Genomic DNA, 23,664 nt, shown 5'->3' with positions numbered 1-23,664 from the left:
ATATTATTTTTCTGAGAAGCAGATCAAGGAATGCACAGACCATGGATGTGAGTGGGCCAGTTATTTATTTAGTTTATGGCATAAGTTAAGCAGCACACAAATTGAGGAATAGCATGACGAAACCACAATGAATAATTTACATATCTAAATAAATACAAAAAAGTTAAAGAAAAACAATACGGAAATGAAGTGAGATATGTACAATAAAGAAATGAAGCACTATATTATTATACAGCTCAAGAAATGTTTGGAATATTGTGGTAGGGTGTAGCCTATGGTAGAGAACTTTGTATACACACAAGAAATTGAATTTCTTGTTTACAGAAGTAGAAGAAGAAGGCTAATTGTTTTAACATTGCATGGGAAAGGGGTAGGATCGAGAAGGTAGCAGCCCCAGTTTTGCCCTGGTGTGAGAATGGGAAATCATGGAAAACCATTTTCAGGGCTGCCGACGGTCGGATTCACTTCCGTGCAACCCTAACCGCACGGCCAATTCACTCGGTAATTCCTTGTTTGCAATACGGTGAACTAGGCCATTTCAGATGAATGCTGGTAGCAATACGAGATTCAGCTAGTGCTTATGTTTCACGTGTAGCACCAATTCAGGGTGGACGTAAACAAGCAGCAGCATCATAGGGGTTATCCAAAGTGTAGCATCAGAAGCGTGGAAAAGGTACCACGAGATAAACGATGTGAAGGACAGACCGAGCGTGACAATGCCCAACACCACGTCAAAATCTGTATATCCACATAACAGCACACAGGAGACCAACTTCGACTGCTCAACGGTTACTTAAGAGCAACTGGGGTCTGTGTATATTTATTTATTACAGCCGATGGAGGGCTATTTTACACTACTAACGTAACAAATTTAAATAAGTATACTAAGGTATCAATGTTAACAAGGGTCGGTTAGAGTTAGCAAGAGGAAATGTCATGGTTTGGAAGCACGGAAGAAAGTGGAATCCTGGAGAGGAATCGGAGAACTGTAAACTGCTTGTCAGGTCAAGTATACTCAGGTAGTTCGAGATTTTAGATTTAGTTATATTCCTAAAAACAAGATTATGAGTCTTTGCAATAAAAATGTTAAAAATACTATTTAGTTGAGATATGTTTGTTATAGCAGATGAGGACCAAATAGGGAAACAAAACTCAATAATGGGGAGAATATAGATAAGTATAATTTGAAGGCATTAATTTCAGTGAACCTGTAAAGAATGCACACCTCGGGATTTTACGGACTCGATACGAGCAGGGAAGGTCAGTTATAACACCTACGTCTCTTTTCTCAGAAGCTGATTACAGTGTATTTCTCTGGATGGTACAGACAGTGTTCATTCCCCGCTTTAACAATGAAACGGATATTGTGTTACACTCCTTATCATTGGGAAAAAGATTCTGATGTTTTAAACCAGTCACTAAACAAATACAGAACACTTTGTAATTCACGACCGTCATCATACGTAGACACTTGCCTTAAGATCTTCAAGTCGTCTGTGTAAAGGAGGAGGGAACACTGATTGTTTTGAGTGCAAAGACTTACCTCATCAATATAGGAAACAAAGAGGTGTCCAAGGATACCACCCTGACATACACCTGATAACACAGATAACCCACGATGAGACAGGTTCAGCGAGTAACACTCTTTGTTTCCTGCTGGAGACCAACCTAGAGAAGATGCGGCCCTGGATATTAAATCAGACAGTGAGTTTATGAAGAAGAAGAAGAAGCATGTGATCCACAGAGTTGAATACTTTGGTCAGATCTATGTAGATTACATCTAGCTGATGTAGTGACTCAGAACCGTGAGGTTAGTGAATCCAGGAGTGAATCTGTGTTGTTCTTCAGAGAGGTACAGCTGTTTATAAAAGAACATTAAAATTTCAAAGATAAAGGATAACACTGGGATGATAGTTATTGGGCAGTATGATGCAATATCATATTTGTTGCCAGATTTGTAAATAGGTTTGATACCAACTTGTGTACAACTGTCAGGGAATGTACCAGAAGCCATACACAAGTTTAAAACACTAGATAATGGTGCACAGAGAGCTGCAGAAGTACTGTATTTTTGACGAATATAGGACTAATATCATTCGGTACAGTGGAGGATTTGTTCGGAGCCTATTGAGAATATTTAGAACTTCGTTAGGGGTCCTTGACATTTGTGACAGTGAACTACTGCAAATACTATTTGTCTGTCTTAGTTCGGTGATAGGCGCGGGAGGGGTAAAATTAGAGTGAAAGTACTCATTGAATTTTTTGTGACCTTAATTCAGTTGGGACATCATCACTACAGTGTATAGTTTCAGAGTCACTGGTACTTGGGGAAACTTTCTACAGGATGAAATGAAGGTCCAAAACTTTTTAGAGTTGTTTCTAAGGTTACCAGTTATAGAAGTCATGTGCCGGTAGTAGTCATTCTTAAGAAGCGATTTTGAAATTTTCTTGAAGTGTGTTAAAGTGTTGTATGTGTGTGGATTGGGAATAGACTTCCAGAGTGACCACCCACGGATTTTGTTCTTAAGTAGCAGTTTAGTTTCGGCACTCGGCCATGGGTGATATTTGTGTGATCTGGATTTGGAGGAAAGTACGTGCTGTTTAATTGGGGTAAATATTATGTAGGTGCTTTGAAAAGTTCTCGGAATGTACTAGAATTAAGTATCTTACCTCGGTGGAACTGCTTTTATTTTTCAACATAGTCTCCCTGTAGACTAATGCATTTGGTCCAGCGATGTTCCAATGCCTTGATCCCATCTCAAAAATGAGATTCCTCCAGGCCTGCAAAATACCTCTCCAATTCGGCTGTCAGTTCTTCCCTTGTAGAAAATCTCCATCCACCGAGGAAAATTTTCAGCTTGGGGAATAGATGAAAGTCTGATGGTGCCAAATCAGGTGAAGGTGGATGTGGCAACAATTTGTACCCCATTTCATGAAGTTTTGCCATGGCAATAACACTTTTGAAAGATGACCTTTTTCCTTGCCAAACCAGGCCTTGTTCCACGTATCTTTTCCTGTAGTTGGTCTAGGAGGTTTGCACAGTATTGCCCCGTAATTGTTTGGCCAGTAGGAAGATAATCTATCAGCAGAATGCCTTTTGCATCCCAGAAAACTGAGGCCATGACCTTTCCGGCCGAACGCACTGCCTTTGCTTTCTTTGGTGGTGGTGAATCAGCATGTTTCCACTGCTTTGACTGCTGTTTTGTCTCTGGGGTATAGTAGTCGACCCAAGTTTCATCTGTAGTCAAAAACCGGCGCAAAAAATCTTGTTGGTTGCACTGAAAACGGGCCAGACTTTGTTCGGACATTTCCAATCTGGTGCGTTCGTTGTCCAATGTCAAGAGCCGTGGCACCCATCTTGCGGATAATTTTTTCATACCCAATTCGGTTAAAATATAATATACCCGTTCAGAAGACATCCCTACAGCTTCAGCAAATCTCCCGCACTTTCAGCACACGATCCTCCATGACCATTTTATGCACTTTTGCGATAAATTCTGGGGTCGTAACACTTTTTGGCCGTCCACTACGTGGATCATCATCCAAGCTCTCCAGACCAAATTTAAACTCGCTGGTCCACTTGGCAACAGTTGAAAATGAAGGAGCAGAGTCCCCCAGTGTGTTCTGAAAGTCGGCATGAATTTCCTTTGCTTTCATACCTTTCTTTACAAAGTATTTAATCACTGCTCGAATCTCAGTTTTTTCATTTTCACAAATCACTACACTGGAACAACAACAAAGAGTTGTCACTACCACACTCCTGCAGCTAGAGCAATGACGCGCCACGTGTTCACTCACAAAGGATGTGTGATTATTGCGCGGTAACCTCGTTGCTCTAGCACTGACATCTAGTGGTGATTCCGAGAACTTTTCAAACCATCTTCGTATATCCTCAAAAAGAAACAGCGCTGTGGGCGTCACACTCGGCTGATAAGCAGCACACCAAGGGAGAGATGACAAGTCTTGATTGACAGCCAGCCAGCTTGCCGCGCAGCGGTTTGCGAGCCTTTATGTCGATAAGTAGGTAGGCTGAGAATAGCTCCGTTTGAGTCATGGTCAGCACTAAGAATATTCCTGCCAACAGACACACTAACACTAGTTACCACAGAGAGAATGAGGTCCAACACTGCTAGATTTCTGGTGGATTTTAAGCAGAAATTATGTAGATGAAGACCTTTTATGAAGTTGGACAAAATAAAAAAGTTCATTGGGTCAGTTACTGTTCCAGCAGTTGTAGATTATAGATTACCAGGATATGTGCGAAATGAAATCTCAGAACAGCACTAGGCCTATATCGTTGGATTTATTCACAACCTAAACCATAGAATTAAAGCAATCTTCTAACACTGTGATTGTACCAGAGAATGGAAGGTAGAAGCAGCCAACTAACATTTATTTTCCTCCAGAGATCGTAATCTCAACCAAGCTTAACTTACATTCAGTTTCTACGTCGGGTCTGTGACGGGCTTTTAGTTTATTACTAAATGCCATCATTACACCACCCTTACGTTTACCAGTACCCTGTTTTCACAAAACACTGAGAAGTTAGATGAGAATGGAAGTTCACCATCCAAACTAAAATCAGGTAACCATGTTTCAGTGAAACATAAGATATCAAACTTGCTCAATTCAGGTTCACTGAGTACACAGTCAGTTAATTTATTTTTCAGACGCTGGGTGTTCTGATAATAAACTTAAGTGGCCCCAGATTTAAGTGAACGTTGCTGGAAAGAAGAAGTAAGAAAATGTACACCACACTCAAGGAAGCAAGGCAACCTTTCATCCTTTCACTGAAAGAAACACGAGCATGGTGAAGTACACAGAGAAAAGATACAACAAATTGGAGGAAAAAAATGCTGCTCAACGAAGCACAATTGTAGTACCAAATCACACAACACTTCTCTTGCTTCAGGAAAGGTTGCGGAGACAAAACCACAGCACAACACACTGCTATACACAAGACAGGCTAGGGAAAGAAAGTAATATGTCGGAGGTACAGAAACAAAACTGTTGCCAGTTGCTGCCATCTTCCCCCTTTATACAATCAGCTACATAGTGCCCAATTAAGATAACTCTGAACAATTCAACATGCTTCCCTAGATAATCGGCACGGTGTTGAGAGAAGAAGAAGAGTTATGCAATATTGCAATTGGGGATTGTATGAAACACGGATATCACTTAAGCCATACACATCTCTGCTCTTTATGCCCCTTCTAGGTTCTTCTAAATCTGCCAAGTTCTAAAAGAGGACATGATTAAAAAACACCACAAAAATTACAAAGAAACCAAGCAAATTAGTCTACTGAAACACAGAAACAGAATGTTATCGCTTAATGTGACAGAAATTTTGTTTGCAATTTTACTATCAGGGAGAACTTGCAGCTAGAATATTTCCAAGTGTGACCCAGCCTTAAGGTACACTAGAGCGTTCATTTCAATTTTCCAATTACACAGGGCTAATTTTGAAAACAGGTTTGTACACTAGTTGTAAGATAATCATCTCATTGTAAGATAATCATCTCATCTGGGAAACTGAAGTTGGAAAATGATGAAAATAATAACTTTGTCTCAGGCACTCGCCTGAAGAAGAAAATCTTAAAACAATGAGAGCACAAAATTTTGGCGCAAAATAACTGCATTTTGAAGGAAATATTGTTTTCATATATCACAAAAACAGCAGAACTTATTTCTGGGCATGTCTGAACAAGTGAATCCTAATTTTAAAAATGAAAATGAGAAGGAGAAATTAAAAGTACAGACCTTTCCATCCAGGACAATACTGCATCTCTTAGGATCACGACCAATGCGATTTTCACCTGTGAAAATAGGGTAACAGCTGCCCTGTATCCGCAAAGTTCCAACCTGAAAAAAAGAAGCCAACAGAAACATGAAGCTACACCTTACAGACATACAATAACAGTTAATTTCACGAATGTTACACAGAGTAACAAAATCATGTTGCCAAGTCAATGTTAATGAAGTCTAATTCCTAATGTTGCTCTTTATGTTGTTTAAAAACATCATCCCAAGAGACTGTAGTTCACTCTAATCTCAGTGTTGAGTTTTATACCTCGTAATCTACACAATACTCACCATCCCAAGCAGAGATGTAACAAGAGAGGAGAGATTACTTGACATAACTAAACAAAAAGGTAAAGGGAAGGGATAATCAAGTGATGATGCAAAATCTGCTTATCTATATATATAAAATAAGAGTTTTGTCTGTACATTGCTCAGAAGTGGAAAAGAATGGTATTTCTGTATCAGTCCTGTCCACAGTAACAAGGAAATGCACTTTCTACTTTTCCGTAATTTCTGTCTGTCTGTCTGTATGTACACGCATCACGAGAAAACGGCTGAAGAGAATTTAATGAAAATCGGTATGTTAAGGTGGGGGGTGAGCCGCTACAATCTAGGCAATAAATTATTTTATTCACGCTGAGTGAAATGGTAGTTTAGGGGAAGGCCTAAAATGTAACTCAAATATTTATATTATTAGTGGTCCTATCGATAAATACCGCATAACTAAAGTTATATAGAATTAAATTTCCGATCATTTGTGTCATACATTGTTACCGTACCGGCTATGATATCACAGATATTCATGAAGTTGTATTTTTGTTGCTAGTCCATATCAACGCTGAGCCACGAGAAAATGGGTTAACAGAATTTAATGAAAATCGGTTTATAGAGTCGGGGAATAAGAAACTACAGTCTAAGTTATAAACCATTTCATTCACCCTAGATTAAACTGTAGTTTAGGGGAAGGCGCTTAAAATTTAATTTTTAAATACCTATTTTATTTGTCCCATCGAAGAGTACTACATAACAAAAGTTATAGAGAATACAATTTCCGATCATTTATGTTTTATTCAGTTGTACCATGCCAACTATGATAACAGTGGTGTTTTAGAGTCGGAAGAAAACTACAATATCGAAAGCGCATAACATTGATCAACAATAACATTACACTGACCATTGTTTGTTGTGATATTCTTTGTCTCTTATGCTGCCGCTCAACTCCGATAGATGGGATTACTGCTGCGTAACGAGTATAACAGCCTGACTGTATACTGGCGGGAATTAGCTGGGGAGTTATAAGACTTTCTTCTTTAGCAAGACATTGTTCTGGTTCATACATTTTCTGATACTGCTGGTACGTAACATACTGGTTCATCACAGTATTCCAGCTATTCGATTCATACCCTGACATGCTGTTTTGAAAGAGCAGTGTGCACACTTAACGCAGAGTAGTAGTAGTAGTATGACCTGGTCTAGAATTACAATTTACGCCTATTCCAAATTTTATCACCACAATTCACTAAATAACCAAAAATTCAACCCAGAAAGAGCCGTTTCTTAAGAAGAGCTTCTTCCTCTTCACTTTTATTAAATTCTACATTCATTTTATTCCAAATTAGCAGTAAAGAGGGCGTTTCTCCTCTGGCTTGGAGGAAAAATTTGCCTCCAAGTCAGATTTTTCCGCCGCCAGTGTAGTGAATTGAGATTTTCCAACTCATCGGGTACTCCTAGGAAACAGATTAGTAAAAGGGCATAGTTACCCTGGAACTCTCCACTATTCGACCCCACCCTCCCTGGAAAAAAGACGAAGAGTGTTCACGGATCACGGCTGTCTGCGGCCTGCTCATTCCAGCTCTGGAACTTGGGCCTGTTAGATTGGCAGTGTGGTACTGTTCGTTAAAAGTGACAAAATGTGTGGTTTTTAATTTGATCGAGTACGGTATTTCATATGAAAGCATTGCTTTTACTCTCGCCATTCCTACTGACGTCACTGTAATGGCAGTCTTTTTGAGGATGTAAACAGAGTGAGTGTCTGCCATTATAATGAAATTCCTCAACCTGATTGTGACTGATGGTAGGCAAGCGGGCCTACCATTACAATGACAATTCCCTAACCCAGAAAAGACGTTTGGTGATTTCCCTGTCGCGTTTCTAGAGTAACATTAAGAGCTATACAATTTAATACAGTCTTGCTCACAACGTGTACACTACCTAACCTAGAATTCTGTATATACAATGTCGAATCCCGTAGTGAAGCACGGGTACATCAGCTAGTATTCATTAAAAGCTAGTATTGACTATCTGGCTGTGATGGGCTTCACCAAATTCTGAGGCTCCTTCCTACCCCACCATCCCAGAAAACCTCTTAAGTGTTAGTTTAACGTATTATCTCCATGTGCTAAATAATATTCATGAAAAGAAGTATATTAACAACAATAAAATGGTCTTGGGTTATATTATTATTATTATTGTAACCAATTGGGGTGCCATAAAATGGCATATAATATTTTAAGGAGAGTGCTCAAACTCAAGTTGCCTTTCTGTGGTGAATGCTTAAGACAAACTTTGCTGAAAATTCCACATACAAACTTGCTGTCATCAATGAAAGAAGTTTCCTGCCTACTCACAGAAAAATGTAAATGTTCCTCTAAATGTTCATGTTTTATTTTGTGAACTACTGCTCCTGTTAATAACAGTTTTCGTCTTTCTGGGAAGAGTAAATTCTGTTCCATTGGCTCGCCTACACTACTCCGCATGTATCAGGCAGCCAAGGCTCCTTGAAACAGAAAAGTTAGGAAACACATAGGTGCTCAGGTAAGGAATCTAACAGGAGCGATATATATACAGTACCATACAAATTAATTGAAACAAGATATTTCTTTCTCAATGGCTGGCAACAGTGTGCTACATACTGCTTATTCTTAGATCCTGTGCTCTCTATCCATTCTTTACACTCTTATTTACTTATTATTAGGCGGCGGATTTCTATGACCTAAAAAGTATGAAATATGTATGCATTTATGACCTAAAAAAACATAAAAATTTGACCTATAAAATTCAAAATAAGACTTAATGAATAGCATCTACGTTACATAGAAACATTTTTATTACGATTGCTACAGGCTGCAATTAATTTAGAGTTAAAAAAGTTTTAATTCTTCTAAATCTTTAACCCAAAATCAACTAAAATGATGAATATTTCATGAACTCGTTAACGTTACACTCATACTCCTAGGCAAGGACCAACTCTGTGGAAGACACAAACACTACAGTTACTTTCACTGTTCATTATTCACTGTTTTAATTTATACACAAAACATATGTTATTTGAATGAATGAATGAAACTTTCATACCTGATCTAGTCTCCATTATCAGAATTGTTGCAATTTATGACCACATGCATCTTAGGATTGTTGAGTGAGAATCCCCTCCTGTTGTCGCTGAGTATCGTCTTGTAGCGAGGAAAAAAACTTCTTTCAACATCACACGATGTAACAGAGCGTCCTTGAATAGAGTTAAATCACTTGAGAAAATTCCTGGAAATCTGAAGATGAAGGGTTTCCACAAAGAATGTCACTTATTCCACGCAGGTACACAAGTCCGCTATTTTTTCCAGTACATTTTCTAATTTTCTACACACCCTAGATGCTATTCGCATGCTTTAATTCCTGTTCAATGCACTTTACAACATCCAGTGCATCGCTTAGTTCTGCACCTGAAACGTCCAGTTGCATGATTGCTCCAAATAAAGAATTAAAATTGAACTTTATGTAAGCCAGGTCCGCTTTTAATGTAATGCTTGAAAATAAATCTTGAGTGGTTCTTACGGAGGACGATTCTGCAGGATCAAAAGACTTCACGATCTTCTCCATGACATCTAAGTTGTTGCAATAGAACACTGCGGCATCAAGCCAAGTCTCCCATCCCGTTATAACTGGCTTGGGAGGTAGGGATAGTGAAGGTGCTTCTCATTGAAATTTCTGAATGCGAAGTGGAGCTTTGACAAACACTTTCTCACAGTTCAATATTAATTTATCAACTTCAGAGTAGCTACTTTTTCAGGTGACCTATGCAATACATGTGCAAGACATGTCACATGTATCATTTTCGGGTATGGCATTTTAAGTCCCTTGGCTGCCTTCATCATATACGGAGCAGCGTCAGTTACAAATAGAAAAATGTGCTCTCTTTTTGCCCCGTTTGGCCACAACAGATTCATTGAACTGTCGAAGAGAACTGCAATGGTGGAATGGTTTGCCTTCTCTAGCACTTTACATGTCACGAGGAACGTATCTCCAGGCAGGTTAATTACTATAAAATGGTTTAAGAGACCAGTACTTACTTTCAATCGTCTTCCTTCAGCGTGCCAACAATCACATTTACTACATATCTTCCATCCACATCTGTGGTCTCATCTATTGAAACCCATATTTTACTGTCTCCCACGCCACGCATTATATTCAACATCTCTTCATAACAAGGGGTCAGATAGTCCTTCCTGAGAGTAGATTCGTTGGGAACAGGATGCTTTCTATATTTTTCAAGAAACTGTCTGAAGCTTCTTTAAAGGAATATTAGACGAAACCATCATCTTGCAGAGATCTTGTGAAAATTGTGAACAATGTGAACTTGATATCGGGGTTTCGAATAGCAGACGTTGCCTATTTTTGAGTGCAGAATATCTATTTACACAATTCTTATGTATTACAGTGTTGTTGCACAGAGAAGCGTTTTTCGGCAATAACTTTTACCTCACACAATTTACAGAATAATATCACTCCATCCGTACTGAATATGTTTTCACTGAACGCGCGGAACAAAACTTTGCAACTTCCCACAAATTGAGACTTTCATTTTAGGCATATTGAAAGGAACTAAATGACTGAAGCTCCCTAATAACCAAGGTCATTCAGTGTGTTGAAGGGCGAAGGAGAGAAATAAGAACAATGACAAATTACCTCTGCTTCCGTGTAAACAATAGCCCGGTTTCCATGAATTGACCCAGCTAGCAAACAATAGCTCCTACCTGTTAGAAACATTCCATACACTACTTTAGAATGGTTCTTCAGTAAATATTCCAGTCTATCCTGAAAAATAATTTCCAGAGCTTATTCTGATTTTTCTAAAACAAAATTCAAATGAAAATCACCAAAATATGCTGTTACAATGATATTTTGTTCAAAATATGCCGTAAAACTTAAGAAAGCCTAAATATGCATTTATATGCCCAATAAAACCTGTTTAATTTTGATTATCATGCATGGAAATGTGTCAAAAATACAAGACTATAAGATATAATGTTAAGGGAAAAAATATGACTTGGTCATAGAAATCCGCCCCCTACTCATTATTATTAAACAGGGTTACATCGCGCAATCCTATCTACAAAATGTCATTGTAAAATTTATCACAAATGGAACATAATAATTGCTTTTACTTAAATGAGGTGAAAAATCTGCGGTAAATTAAGAAATACCGTCGTTATTAGAGAAATATTAATACATACTTAAGGCCTGTAGACAGGACTCCTTTATGTCGTATTCCGCTGCTGATTCCGTCTTTTGTTAATTTCTTGAGGTCCAGGGCTAGCACCGAGGAATGGGAGTGTTATGTCTGTGGATTCTCATTATCTTTGTCCATATGACTCGAGCGGCCAGTTCAAACAGCAAAATGGAGGTCAATAGCATTCACGATGTTATTTCGTTCTTCAATGAGGCAAATGACCATGTTATAGTGATGTGGCAGGAACTCTACGGAAAAACAACTAAGGACGCATTCAACAACTTGATGCTGCACATTACAGAGAAATATTTTTGTTGAAAGAAAAATAGCATGATCCCTGGACCAATAGATATTTATTTTCGTTTGAACGAAAATCACTAGTCCACAGAATTCTTCTTATGTACATTGGCCATATCATTTTGTCGCCTATTAAATCTTACATATTGCGATACAATTCAGGAAATGATGTCATTGACAACTGAAGCAATGAAACGAAGGCAAAGAGCTTCAGTGAACACAGACATCACTCACAAAATTGTTGAAAGTGTAAGACAGGCGCGGCTCCATAATACGATCTGCAGAGCTGCAGAACCACCAGAATGAAAGATATACAGTAATATACAGCGATTAGCGATGCCATCCTTCATACTGAGTGTCTATATCGAGCCAAAATCGATACCATACAGCTGCTGGTGATCTGGCAACCCTGTTTAGATCTGTAAACGACAGAACATTAGGAGAGCCACAGCCGACTGGAAGAGCACACTTAACTACAGCTTTCTTCCGATAGGTGGCTAAGACTTGTCTTGACAATATTTACTAGCTGAATGTGAATAAATTTTGTATTGATAAGGTGGTGACTTATATTTATATTGTTTTTTGTAAAGTAATATCTATCAATACGGAAATGAAACTTATAAACAACAGAGGTGGCTAAGAGTCGCCCATAAGGCTCTGTATGAACTGCACGCCTGGCAGTACGTCTGACCTACTCCCGTGACCATAGAGTTAGTAAATAATACACTGGACAGCGCCACCGTCCGTGAGAGAATCGCTGCAGCAACAATCCTGTTGAAATCTCAGTTGTTTGGGAAAAGCTCCCTCCACTGTACTCATCAGTGTAAATAGAGATTTTTTAAAACTGTACGGATATTGATATGGTTTAAAATTCTTACATGTCAACATTCTCAGATACTACAGTATAGTTGTGATGCTTCTGTTCAGTAGAAAGAAAGCCCAAAAGCTTAAATACAGCATAAATGCGCTATAAAAGAGGATGGTTGTGATTAAGTAACACAAAATCAATTTACTGTTCATGTTAAGTCTTCAATCAATGTACCTTAAGATTGGAGGTGTATCTTTTGTGTAAATGACCAGGACTTCAGCATAATTCTATCCAACGACCGAAAACATTCTCCCTCGTACGAAGCGAATGAGCGAGTTCTTAGGCCTACAAGTAATCATGACAATGTTTCTCCGTAATGGTAGTGAATTCTTCCGAGTTAGGTAGTCATGAAAATGAAAACAGAAACGTTAGTACCATCAGATGATGTTCCCCCTCCATTGAGAAAGCCGGCTCCCAAAGATGTATGCAGGACTCGGAACCTTTGTAAATATGAATGTGTCAATAGATCAACATTTTTTCGATAAGCGGAAGAGGGGCTTTAATTTTTGTAAACTTTTAATTGTTGTTTTTTGTACAAGTCAGTTATTTATATTGTCGATGTCCCTCGAAATCGGGGTCTTACAAATTGAGATGAACGTCTACCTGTATTTTTTCGGTACATTTCAGAGAACTTCACACTGAAAGGACACGGAGTAAAGCGTTTCCTCGGAGTTGGAGGACGGATTCACACGAGCTCAGCTGACACTTCCCGTATGCAATACGAATTAGATTTGTCTATTACACTTACTGCAATGGACTGGGCGTCACAGAGCAGAACCACCAACATTATTCAGCACGAGCCGCCACTGGTGTAAGACAAACAAAAGACGTGTGTTACTGTGAGCGTAGCACCAAAAGGACTTGTAAAGTAGGTATACATAATATTCTCCAAAAATAAAATATTTTGCAGATTTTAGACTTCAACTGTGTAAAAGCAATTATTATGTTCCATTTGTGACAAATTTTACAGTGACATTTCGTAGATAGGAATGCGTGACGTAACCATTAAACAGTCCTATCAGGACACCAATGGTTTAATTTTATTAATAATAATTAAAAACAGTCTGTTGTTTTAATATAATATTTTATTTGATATTTTATCATGATTATAACTCTCTTGTTTACTGGTCATTGTAGCTCAGAAGGTACAACTTTGGACACTTCTCGCCACTACACTGGTTTGAATACAACGCCACCAATCACAGCCTCAAATCCTGCATACCTTCGACATGTTTCCATTTCCTTAGAGCTCACTCTGTTGGGTTCCGTCTGTTGTGTCATGAAGTGCACTGAAGGTTGCACTGAACTGAAAGTATAGGAGTTGTGAGTAACCTAGCTATAGTCTTGTACAGACTATTGTACTTTTAGTAATTACAATATTGTAATAATGGCAGACTAGGAAAAGGAGCTAAATAAAATGCGCAGGGTCTTAAACCAAGAGATAACAAAGCTCAAGCTAAAGATAAATACCAAGACAAGTCATGATTATAGAAAAGAAGGGAGGTAGACAAAGAACTGACATAAGAATAAGCAAAGAGCGACTCGAGAAAGTAGCAGAGTTCTGTTATCTCGGTAGCAATGCTGAAAAAAACAACAGATCTTGAGAAAATAGCACTAGCCACTTCTGCTGAACAAGCACACCAACATCTACACAAATAAGTGCACATCGAAGCCAACAATGTTATATACAAAACTTTAATTACCCTTTCGAGTTGCAAGGTCCTGAAATCAACACGGAGCAGCTGAATCGAGCATGTTACCTTGTTACCAGACAGTTAACACAGGTTCCTTTGAGGAAGCAGTCATGAATCCGGCTGATATTTTAGATTATGCATTACGTTATTTCAGTGGCAAAGGTTTCTCCTCTTCCTCTTCGGAAGAAAGGGAGTCGAGTCGACATGTGGTCGAACTAATTGAAAATCATCCCCCGTGTGCCAGCATTGTCTCAAAGTCGTGTCTTGACAGAAATAGTGATAGTGAAAGTAGCGACAACTCATCTGCAATATCTGAAGAGAAGGCAGCACACCACTGCCACGTATGAGAGCTGTTAAGAATCCGATTCTCATCAATTCAGTGAAGGGACACCACAGTCACATGACATATCTACCAGTTCAAGCTAAGCTTGCAGTCCACAGTAGAAGTTAAACACACTGTACAAGAGGAAACCTGTAAATTTATGTTGCCATTAATGCTTTCACAGCCCGTACTTATAGACATGATACTGTATAGGCTTTTGGGCTTAAGCGGTGTCAAGAAAATAAGGTGAAATTCTTAACGTTTCGCAGAGAACTGTGCTCTGCGTCCTCGGAAGAAATCTCGACTGACCACGAGAAAGGCTTCTTAAACAATGACACTGAAATTTGGACGTTATAATAGAAGTGGAAATGGTACGTTCATTCACCACCAGATGGACGCCAGGACGTGGCACAACGCTAGCGTTCGAAGCAGAAGCTGACCGAACCACCACAATCAGACTAAGCAGTTCACATAACGTGTTTGCGTAACATATGACATAGACAGGTGTATGATATAGACACAAGTCTGGAATGAAACATCTGGCGAAAAGGAACGTACAAATTCGGAAAACACCAAGACGAAATAACAACAGTGAAGGGACAGGGAAGGGAACTACCTACGAAAATTCTTAATGACTGGCAACCAGGTATTACTTAATTGATAGCCGGTGTCCCTGTTGAAATTGTTAGGACTTCTACGTATTCCCACAGCTTTCCGTATAATCCTGGACCTGTAGTGTCTAGTGTGGGTAAGAGCTTGAGCATCTTGGAACATGACATCATGACCCGACGATAGAGCGTGCTAAGCTATTGCCGATACATAGGTCTGCAAAGATAGGTTACAGCTACTAACAGAGCCTTTGGGTGTGCTTTTATTTTGCGCGGGCTGGTAACGGAAGCAAGCGAGTTAGAAATTCTGGTAATGATGTCCTGTCGGCTAATGGACAACGGCGCATGAAATCTTTCATTCGGTTATAAAAGTAAATGTACCTTTTTGGGTGGGGTGGTGGGTCCCTGGCATTCATAATGAACACATTTCTCTTCTAAAAGGATTTTAAGGTAAAATGAATATATATTTCTTTGCAAAGTTATGTGCCTACACTAGGTGGGTACCAAATTTGAATGTATGCACACACACCAGAACGAAGTCAAACACTTTATGCCTGCCTTCACTCACCATGTAGGTCTATACAATAAACAGACCAATGATAATAAATTACTATACACAGACACCTGAAAATGTCTTAACACCTTGAGGGTCCCTCCGCTTGGCATATTCACTGTAAGCAGACCAGTGATGACAGAGTAATACGCACACCTCTATACGAATTCTAATCCCTTTGCCAAAATATCGACATTGTAACTGCTGACATAGGAAAAATTTTGGAAGGAACTAAAGAAACATTGCTTATTCTATATGCTAACGATATGGTCCTAGGTTCGTACAACGTAGAAGACCTGCAATCAGCTTTAAACAACCTTAAACAATGGGCACAGAACAACAAATTCAAAATAAATCTAGATAAAACGAAGCAAATGACTTTTAGAAAAGGGGGAAGAAACTCAAGAAATGACATCATATTACTAGAAAATGAACATTTGGAAAGTGTCAAAAAATGTAAATATCTTGGAATAACACTACAGCATGCACATCAAAGAAAGGACAACAGCCGTATGTGCAATTTATAATATTAAGAATATAACACCCCTTGCACTAGCGACAGCTATGACATTTTTTGAAACCGCAATAATGCCTATAGTTCCGTATGGCCTCACTCTCATTCGAGAGAAACTAAACACCTCTGATCTTAGCAAACTGAAAATGTCAAAACAAAATTCCTTATAAGAGCTATTGGGTGGTGTGAATAAAAATGAGTCTAAGCGAGTGAGCGTGTGCTCGCTGAGTGCCTGAGCGTCTTCCTGCCAATGAGCTTCCACTCCGCATTAGCGGTGAATAAAAATATAGAGCGGAAGCACAGCGTACACTCGAGAGTCTGGAGCAGCCACTCAGTGTCACTGATCAAGGTTGTGCACGTGCCATGTATATAACACCTTAGACTGTGATAACACTTCGATGACTTCCGAGTAGTTCAATGCTTAACATGGCAAGACGACAGTGTGGAATTCCAGTCCGCTTTTATCTCCAATTTAAGGAACATACAATTATGCTTTCTATTGCTATTTACTTTACGTCGCACCGACAGATAGATCTTATGGCGACGATGGGACAGGAAAAGCCTAGGAATGGGAAGGAAGCGGCCGTGGCCTTAATTAAGGTACAGCTCCAGCATTTGCCTGATGTGAAAATGGGAAACCACGGAAAACCATCTTCAGGGCTGCCGAGAGTGGGATTCGAACCCACTATCTCCCGGATGCGAGCTCATAGCTGAGCACTCCTAAACGCACGGCCAACTCTCCCGGTAAATATGTTTCCAAAGTCACACTTACCGGATAAGAAGCACAAGAAAACAAGTGCAATAAATGCAGTTCAGTGTGAACTACTCGCTAAATTTAACTTAAACATTTCCGTCCAACAACTGTCTGATTGGCTGAATGGTCAGCATTGAGGCCTTCGGTTCAGAGGGTCCCGGCTGGGTCGGGGATTTTAATCGCCTCTGATTAATACTTCTGGCCCGGAGAATGAGTGTTTTTGTTTGTCCCAACACTTTCCTCTTCATATTCGCACAAAACACTAGGCTACCATCACAGAAACACACAATAGTAATTAAATCCCTCCACCTAGGGTTGGTGTCAGGAAGAGCATCCGGCCGTAAAACAGGGCCAAATCCACACCCCCCCAGGACCCCACAGAGGTGGGAAAAGCAATGAAGAATTTCCGTCCAACAACTGTTGGTAAAAAATTACAAAACATGAAAACAAGACTGATATATAAAGTAGAATTAAAGCGTACGGGTAACAAATGCATATCGTTAAAATAATGGGAGAAGCGGCAGATGAATCTGATGCAGGGGGAGAATAACCCTACCATTGGTATGTACCAAAGGTAGGAAATCATAGCCTGAATATTACGACATTAATAAATTGAGGAAAAGGGTAGGCCTATAATGTATATAACAAACATTAATTATGATGAAAACAATATATTGACAATTGAATGAAATTTTTAAGGAGCCAGTTCTGCAGGACTGGATGAGTTGGCCGTGCTGTTAAGGGTGCGCAGCTGTGAGCTTGCATCCGGGAGATAATGGGTTCAATCCCCACTGTCAGCAGCCTTGATGGTTTTCCGTGGTTTCCCATTTTCACTACGTAAATGCTGGGGTTGTACCTTAATTAAGGCCACGGCCGCTCCCTTCCTACTCCTACGCCATTCCTACCCCATCGTCGCCATAAGACCTATCTGTGTCGGCGCGACGTATGGAAGTTGTAAGATCTGCAGAAGTTGTCATCCCTTCGACTTCCTACAGTGGCGTCATAACTCTGCAAACATCGGAGTTTCTCCAAATTCGGGAGTCATAGACAGAGTCAGGCCGTTATTCATCTACACTGGTTGAATTCTTCCATTCCATTGCAAGTGGCTTGTGCATTAATGATAGGGACGCCTTTTCTGTAAATGTAGTCATTCCCATGAACGTGGCTTCTGAAGTTGTACACGAGTACAGTCTAAAGTTCCGACAGCATAAGTGAAGCTCAAACATTCTTGCCACTTAGCCCGTGCTTCCTGCATCTAAACAAAATTTGCTAGAAATTTATCTAATAATCTGCTTTCATTTCTGTTCATGTCAAAACCTGCGAAAATGTTTTTGACACAGTTCTCGGAGATATCTTCACCAACTCCACTCTGAAACCCAGGGTCACCAACATTACACAAGAAGATTTACATTTTTTCTTCATTTGTTAGTGCACCACCTCTTGTTTCTTTGGAGTGCCTAAGGAAATGCTCCGCTAACCATTCAGCATACTTCTTGAAAATCCACAGCCAGTTTCCAGTCATCTGACTGGGTCAGGAATGGAACGAATGAAGCGGTGAGGATAGGAATCGTGCCGGCTGCCAAAGCCTGTCGCACTCCCCTGGGGCAATGATTAATGACTGACAGATGAAATACAATGATATTGGAGAGTGCTGCTGGAATGAAGACTGGACAAACTGGAGTACCCGGAGGAAAACCCGTCCCGCCTCTGCTTTGTCCAGCACAAATCCCACATGGCGTGGCCAAGATTTGAATCACGGAACCCAAAGGTGAAAGGCCGGCGCGCTGCCGTCTGAGCGACGGAGGCTCTTCCGCATGCTCCTTACTGGACTTATATAACACTCTGTAATCAAGTTGAGATGATTCTCTGCGAAGTTTATATAATTTTCTTTTCCGATTAACCACCACCATTACCTCTGCCATGCTATTGAACTTGACATTATCATTAGGAGTCACCTACTGAGCTAGCTCAAGGAAACATGAACAGGCGCTTACCAGAAAGAGTGCCTGCTTCAGCTTTATTCACCAGAAATCTGGAACGCCCACTCTGCTACTCGAGCGACAGTCACAGTGACTGCTTCCGACAGGCGGTTTTTATTTACTTCATTGCAAGTGCCTGCTCTAAATTCACGAGTAAAGAGTGCGTGCTAATTTTTATTCACACCACCCACTGGATCTGGAAAATTTGCACCAAACAGAATGATCTATGCCCTGACAAGAGAAATGTTTTTCCAAGGAGAATTAAAGATCAAACTACAACTACCTTCCACCGGACTGTACAATGAACTAATAGCAGAAAGAAAACTGAAAGCAGAGATAAGACTACAATATCTTTGGGATGGACGCAATGATATACAGGGATTGGACCAGAGCAAACCAAATACAAGGACATGCTATCATTAGGCTAGCGATACATGGATTTCACCATAAACTATGTGTTAACAAAAAGTTTCATCGCACAAATGATCAATGTATTTGCACATTATGTGGCCAGAAATGTGAAGAGTATCATTTTATGGTTTGCAAGAGTCGAACAAAATCTCTCCGCTCTTATAGCACAGAAAATTCATTAATAATAAAATATCGACGGTGAGGAAGCAAAAGTGTACCTCGTATCTCACAATGCTATTTCGATCCATTACCTTCCATACGACTGGTCATACCTCCCAGCCACACATGGATATGCCACTATTACCCACACTTACACAGTCACTTGGCTCCCAAATTATTAATTTCCCCTTGTAAAACAGCTTAGTAGCATACCCTACACTTTGAAATCGTATAATCAACTTTCATGAACAACTAATGATGTAACAATCTACTGTTCATGTATCAAAATGAGTAAACATATACCTGTTTCTTCTTCTCAGGACTGCTCTGAGGTGAGTCATCAGGTAAAAAATCATCTAAAACTTGCGTGCTCGGTATCTCCATTGATGAATCCCTGCAAAATTCAGATGAAATACCATCAATATTCATAATTTAGTCCAGTTGCCGAACGATGTAGTAAAGAGGTTAAAATATAATATTAACTATACATGCAGAAAAGAAGTCGAAAAGTCTGTGTAGCACACAATTGTCCACATCCAAATTTTCTGGAAAATGATCTGAAAGATCAAAATTTCCCCGTTCGTATCACAGGACTCTTCTCACTGCTTTACCGCGTCCTAACTGAGTAATTCCCGAAATGCATTTTTCATCATCTGACGCAATGATAGAAAATCGCGGAGTTACTATCCAAATACGTCTAGTATATTCAGATTTATACCCTCGAGCCGAAAACATATTTTTAAATTGTATACTTACATTGTTCATATCAAAACACACATCACAAGAGCTGCATCAAAACACTGAAACAATTGAACAATAAACCGCGCTGGTTGCCGAATTACAAACAAACCTAAGAGAATCTATAGCATGTAGAGAAATCTTCGTCTTGTCTTGTCTTGCGGATATTTTTTTGGGATTCAAAAGACTTTTTCCCAGTCACAAGATCATTAATATGTTACACTTATATCACAAAAACACACGTTTACTACACGAATGTCCGATTTTAGCATGATCACACGTAGATAGATGCACTTAAGGAAGTAAGATTATATCGGGTATGAGGAGGGTTATGGAGGTAGTACATTCGGGACTGAGCAAAGACACAAAGAACTTAGTAAGCTGGAATAGGAGTAACGTGTGACGCTGTACGAGATCGGAAAATAATAAGAACCTTGAAACAGTATCTACTCACCAGGGACATTGAGAAGTGCCACCTCACAAACATGTCGGAACAAAACCAACTGCAAAACTAAATCGTGATTACAATTTTATGCGAGTGTTATCAAGGTACTCATTTAAAATAGTAATGATCGTAGGCGAAGGTTGGTGCAACAAAACTGAAAGTCGTGTAGGGAAAGATACTTGAACTTTAAGTAATTTCTGCATCAAAATGGTCTGGTGATGTGCATATTGGGGGCAATGAAAGAACAGGTGGTCACTATCGCACTCAGATTCTCCACAGGAACAAGTTGGGTCGTTCGTAATGTGAAATCGAGTTAAATATACTGGGGTTAAGGCATGATTAAATCGTAGTCGGATGATATTAGTAATGTGACGTCGTGTATACGTACCAGTTGCAAACCACGGTAGTGTGGGAATACTCGGTTGAAGTTGGTAGTAATATTGTCCTTTCGTACGAGCAGATAATCGCCATTGTGTGCACCATGTGTGTTGAGCTGCAGCTTTGATATCTGGAAAGAAGTCGGAAATCGGAATTTTGATTTGTAATATATTCGCGGTATCTGCACTAGCGTCTTTCGCTGCTATATCGGCCATATCGTTGTCTACGTGCCGATTATGCCCTTTAATCCATATTAGCGTTATAACAAAACCGGATGTTTCAAGTCGAAATAGGAGAGACTTGACTTCGTAGACATATGTATTTGTATGAGGGGCGAGTGAATGCAGAGCTTGTAGAACACTTTGGGAATCGCTGAATATATTTATTTTTTTGGATGGCAACTGTTGTGCATATACAAGGGCTTGATATATGGCATATAATTCTGCTGTAAAAATAGTTAAATTATTAGGTAACGGGTATTTAAAGCTAATGAGTAGTTGTGGATCGTAAAATGCTGCTCCGACTCCAGTATTCGATTTTGACCCATCGGTAAATAGGTGGTAATCGGGTGTAGATATGAGACTTTTAAATTTCTTATGAGCATATAATGTGGGATAAGGTACAGACATTGATTGGATTGATGCATCGGAAGGGGCTATGATAATAGAGGGACGGAATGTTTGAATATCATAGTGGTATGAATACGTATTAATACGTGGTGTACGAAATATAGTCTCAGTAAGATGGTGGATTTCAACATAAGCCATATATATGGCGGGATACCGATGATTGGGAGGAGGACGTTGTTGATAATATTCATATAATAATTGTAATTTAGGGACAATAAGGGAGTTCGTTCTACTGATATGTTTAAGTAAGAATTTTTTAGAAAGTTTTATCCTGCGGATGTACAGTGGTTCTTCCGTAGTTTCTACTAATAAAGCGTTAGTTGGTGTTGTACGGAGGGCACCCACACTGATACGTAGTGCTGAAAATTGGAGACGATCCAACGCTAATAAACTATGTTTAGAGGTTAAATCAATAATATGGGCGCTATAATCAAGTATGGACCGAATGGTTGCATGATAGAGCTGTAGTGCTGACAGAGGGTCAGCACCCCATGCACGTTTCGTTACCGTTCGTAAAATGGTGAGATAACGATCAGATTTCCTAATAAGGTGTCTTATATGAGTTTGCCATGTGAGTTTTTGGTCGATATATATTCCTAAATATAAGTGTTGTGAAACCAAGGGAATGCTATAGGTATCAAAGTCAATAGGGCTTTTATCAAAGGTTCGTTTATGTGTAAAGATCATTGCTGCACATTTAGGTATGGAAAGGGAAAGTCCGTGGGCCGTTAGCCACTGAAATACTAAACTTAAAACCTGAGATATTTTGTCTCCACAAAGGTCAATGTGGGAGTCAGCACAATAAATAACATAATCATCCGCGTAAGCTAGAATACGGGCGTGTGGTAAAACAAGGGATTCGAGCTCTTTCATGTAAAGGGCAAACAAAATTCCACTGAGTATCGATCCCTGTGGTAAACCTTGTGATGTGTAACGGCTATCAATCGTGTGTTGAGGAGATTTAATAGTTAATCGGCGGTTAGTAAATAGTTGATTTAAAATAGAAATAAATTGGAAGGGGATTCCAGCACTAAGTAATTTCTCCCAGAGGATATGCAATAATACAGCATCATAGGCACCTTTAATATCCAAAAACACTGCTACGGTAGATTGTTTCCGCCATTTTGCTAATAAGATGTCGAGTAAGAAAATAATGTAGGGTCATGTGTACTATTACCCCGTCGAAAGGCAAACTGATACTTGGGTAATAACGAGTGATATTCCAATATCCACGCCATTCGTTTCATAAGGATTTTACAAAAAACTTTGCGTATACGCGATCCCAGAACTATGCCTCGGAAATTGGCAGGTTCAGTAGGCCGTTTTGTTGGTTTCAGAATGGGTGTGATGAAAAACTCGTTCCATGATGCTGGTACATGTAATGTCTCGAGAATACTATTATAATATTTGAGTAAATAAATGTGGACATGGGGGGTAAAGCCTTGAGCATTTGATAAGTAATTGCATCAGGTCCTGGTGATGAGCTATTGACGGTACATAATACAGAGTGTAATTCATTATATGTAATTGGATTCAAAAGGGAAATGAAAGAACAAGAGTGAGTCCATGAGGTGGGTAGAAAGAGTGGATTGACGGTAACAGGGGTAAGGGTGTATAAAAAATCTTCTAGAACTTGTCGCGGATAAGCAGAAGAAGTTTGGTATTGGAAGGTTCTCGTGATCATGCGGATCGCGTTCCAAAATTTCGATGCTGGAAGCTGTGGAGTTAATTGAGAAATAAAAGACTGCCAAGCTTTTCGCTTTTTTGCATTAAAAACGAGTTTTGTTTTCGCGATATGGTTTCGCAATTGAAAATAATGCTGCTGCGTCATCGATTGGCGATATTGTTTGAATAATTGTTTGCGCTTTTGAATAAGATCGTGACATTCGTTATCCCACCAGTTTAGTTCGTATTGCTGTGGATGGGTTGTCACTTTTAATGGTCGACACGGATGAAACATGTTTAAATATTGGGTTAAATAAGGGAGTAAAAGGGAAAAGGAAAGAGGGG

General features: G+C 39.5%; 1 protein-coding gene across 1 annotated transcript in view; it reads right to left on the bottom strand.

Moving 5' to 3' along the window:
* Positions 1–20,271, bottom strand: part of LOC137502198 (mediator of DNA damage checkpoint protein 1-like) — a 256,189-nt gene extending 235,918 nt beyond the window's left edge. Inside the window, exons 1-3 of the mRNA XM_068229239.1 lie at positions 20,221–20,271; positions 19,768–19,858; positions 5,761–5,862 (exon numbers count right to left, since the gene is read on the bottom strand). Coding sequence (XP_068085340.1) covers positions 5,761–5,862; positions 19,768–19,858; positions 20,221–20,222 — 195 coding nt within the window. The 5' untranslated portion in view covers positions 20,223–20,271. The remainder of the gene's footprint in view (positions 1–5,760; positions 5,863–19,767; positions 19,859–20,220) is intronic.
* Positions 20,272–23,664: the final 3,393 nt, after the last annotated feature.

Source organism: Anabrus simplex, chromosome 9, assembly GCF_040414725.1.
Source record: "Anabrus simplex isolate iqAnaSimp1 chromosome 9, ASM4041472v1, whole genome shotgun sequence".
NCBI lineage: Eukaryota > Metazoa > Arthropoda > Insecta > Orthoptera > Tettigoniidae > Anabrus > Anabrus simplex.
The sequence above is the reverse complement of the archived record's forward strand: the minus strand, read 5'-3'. Positions and strand labels throughout refer to the sequence as shown.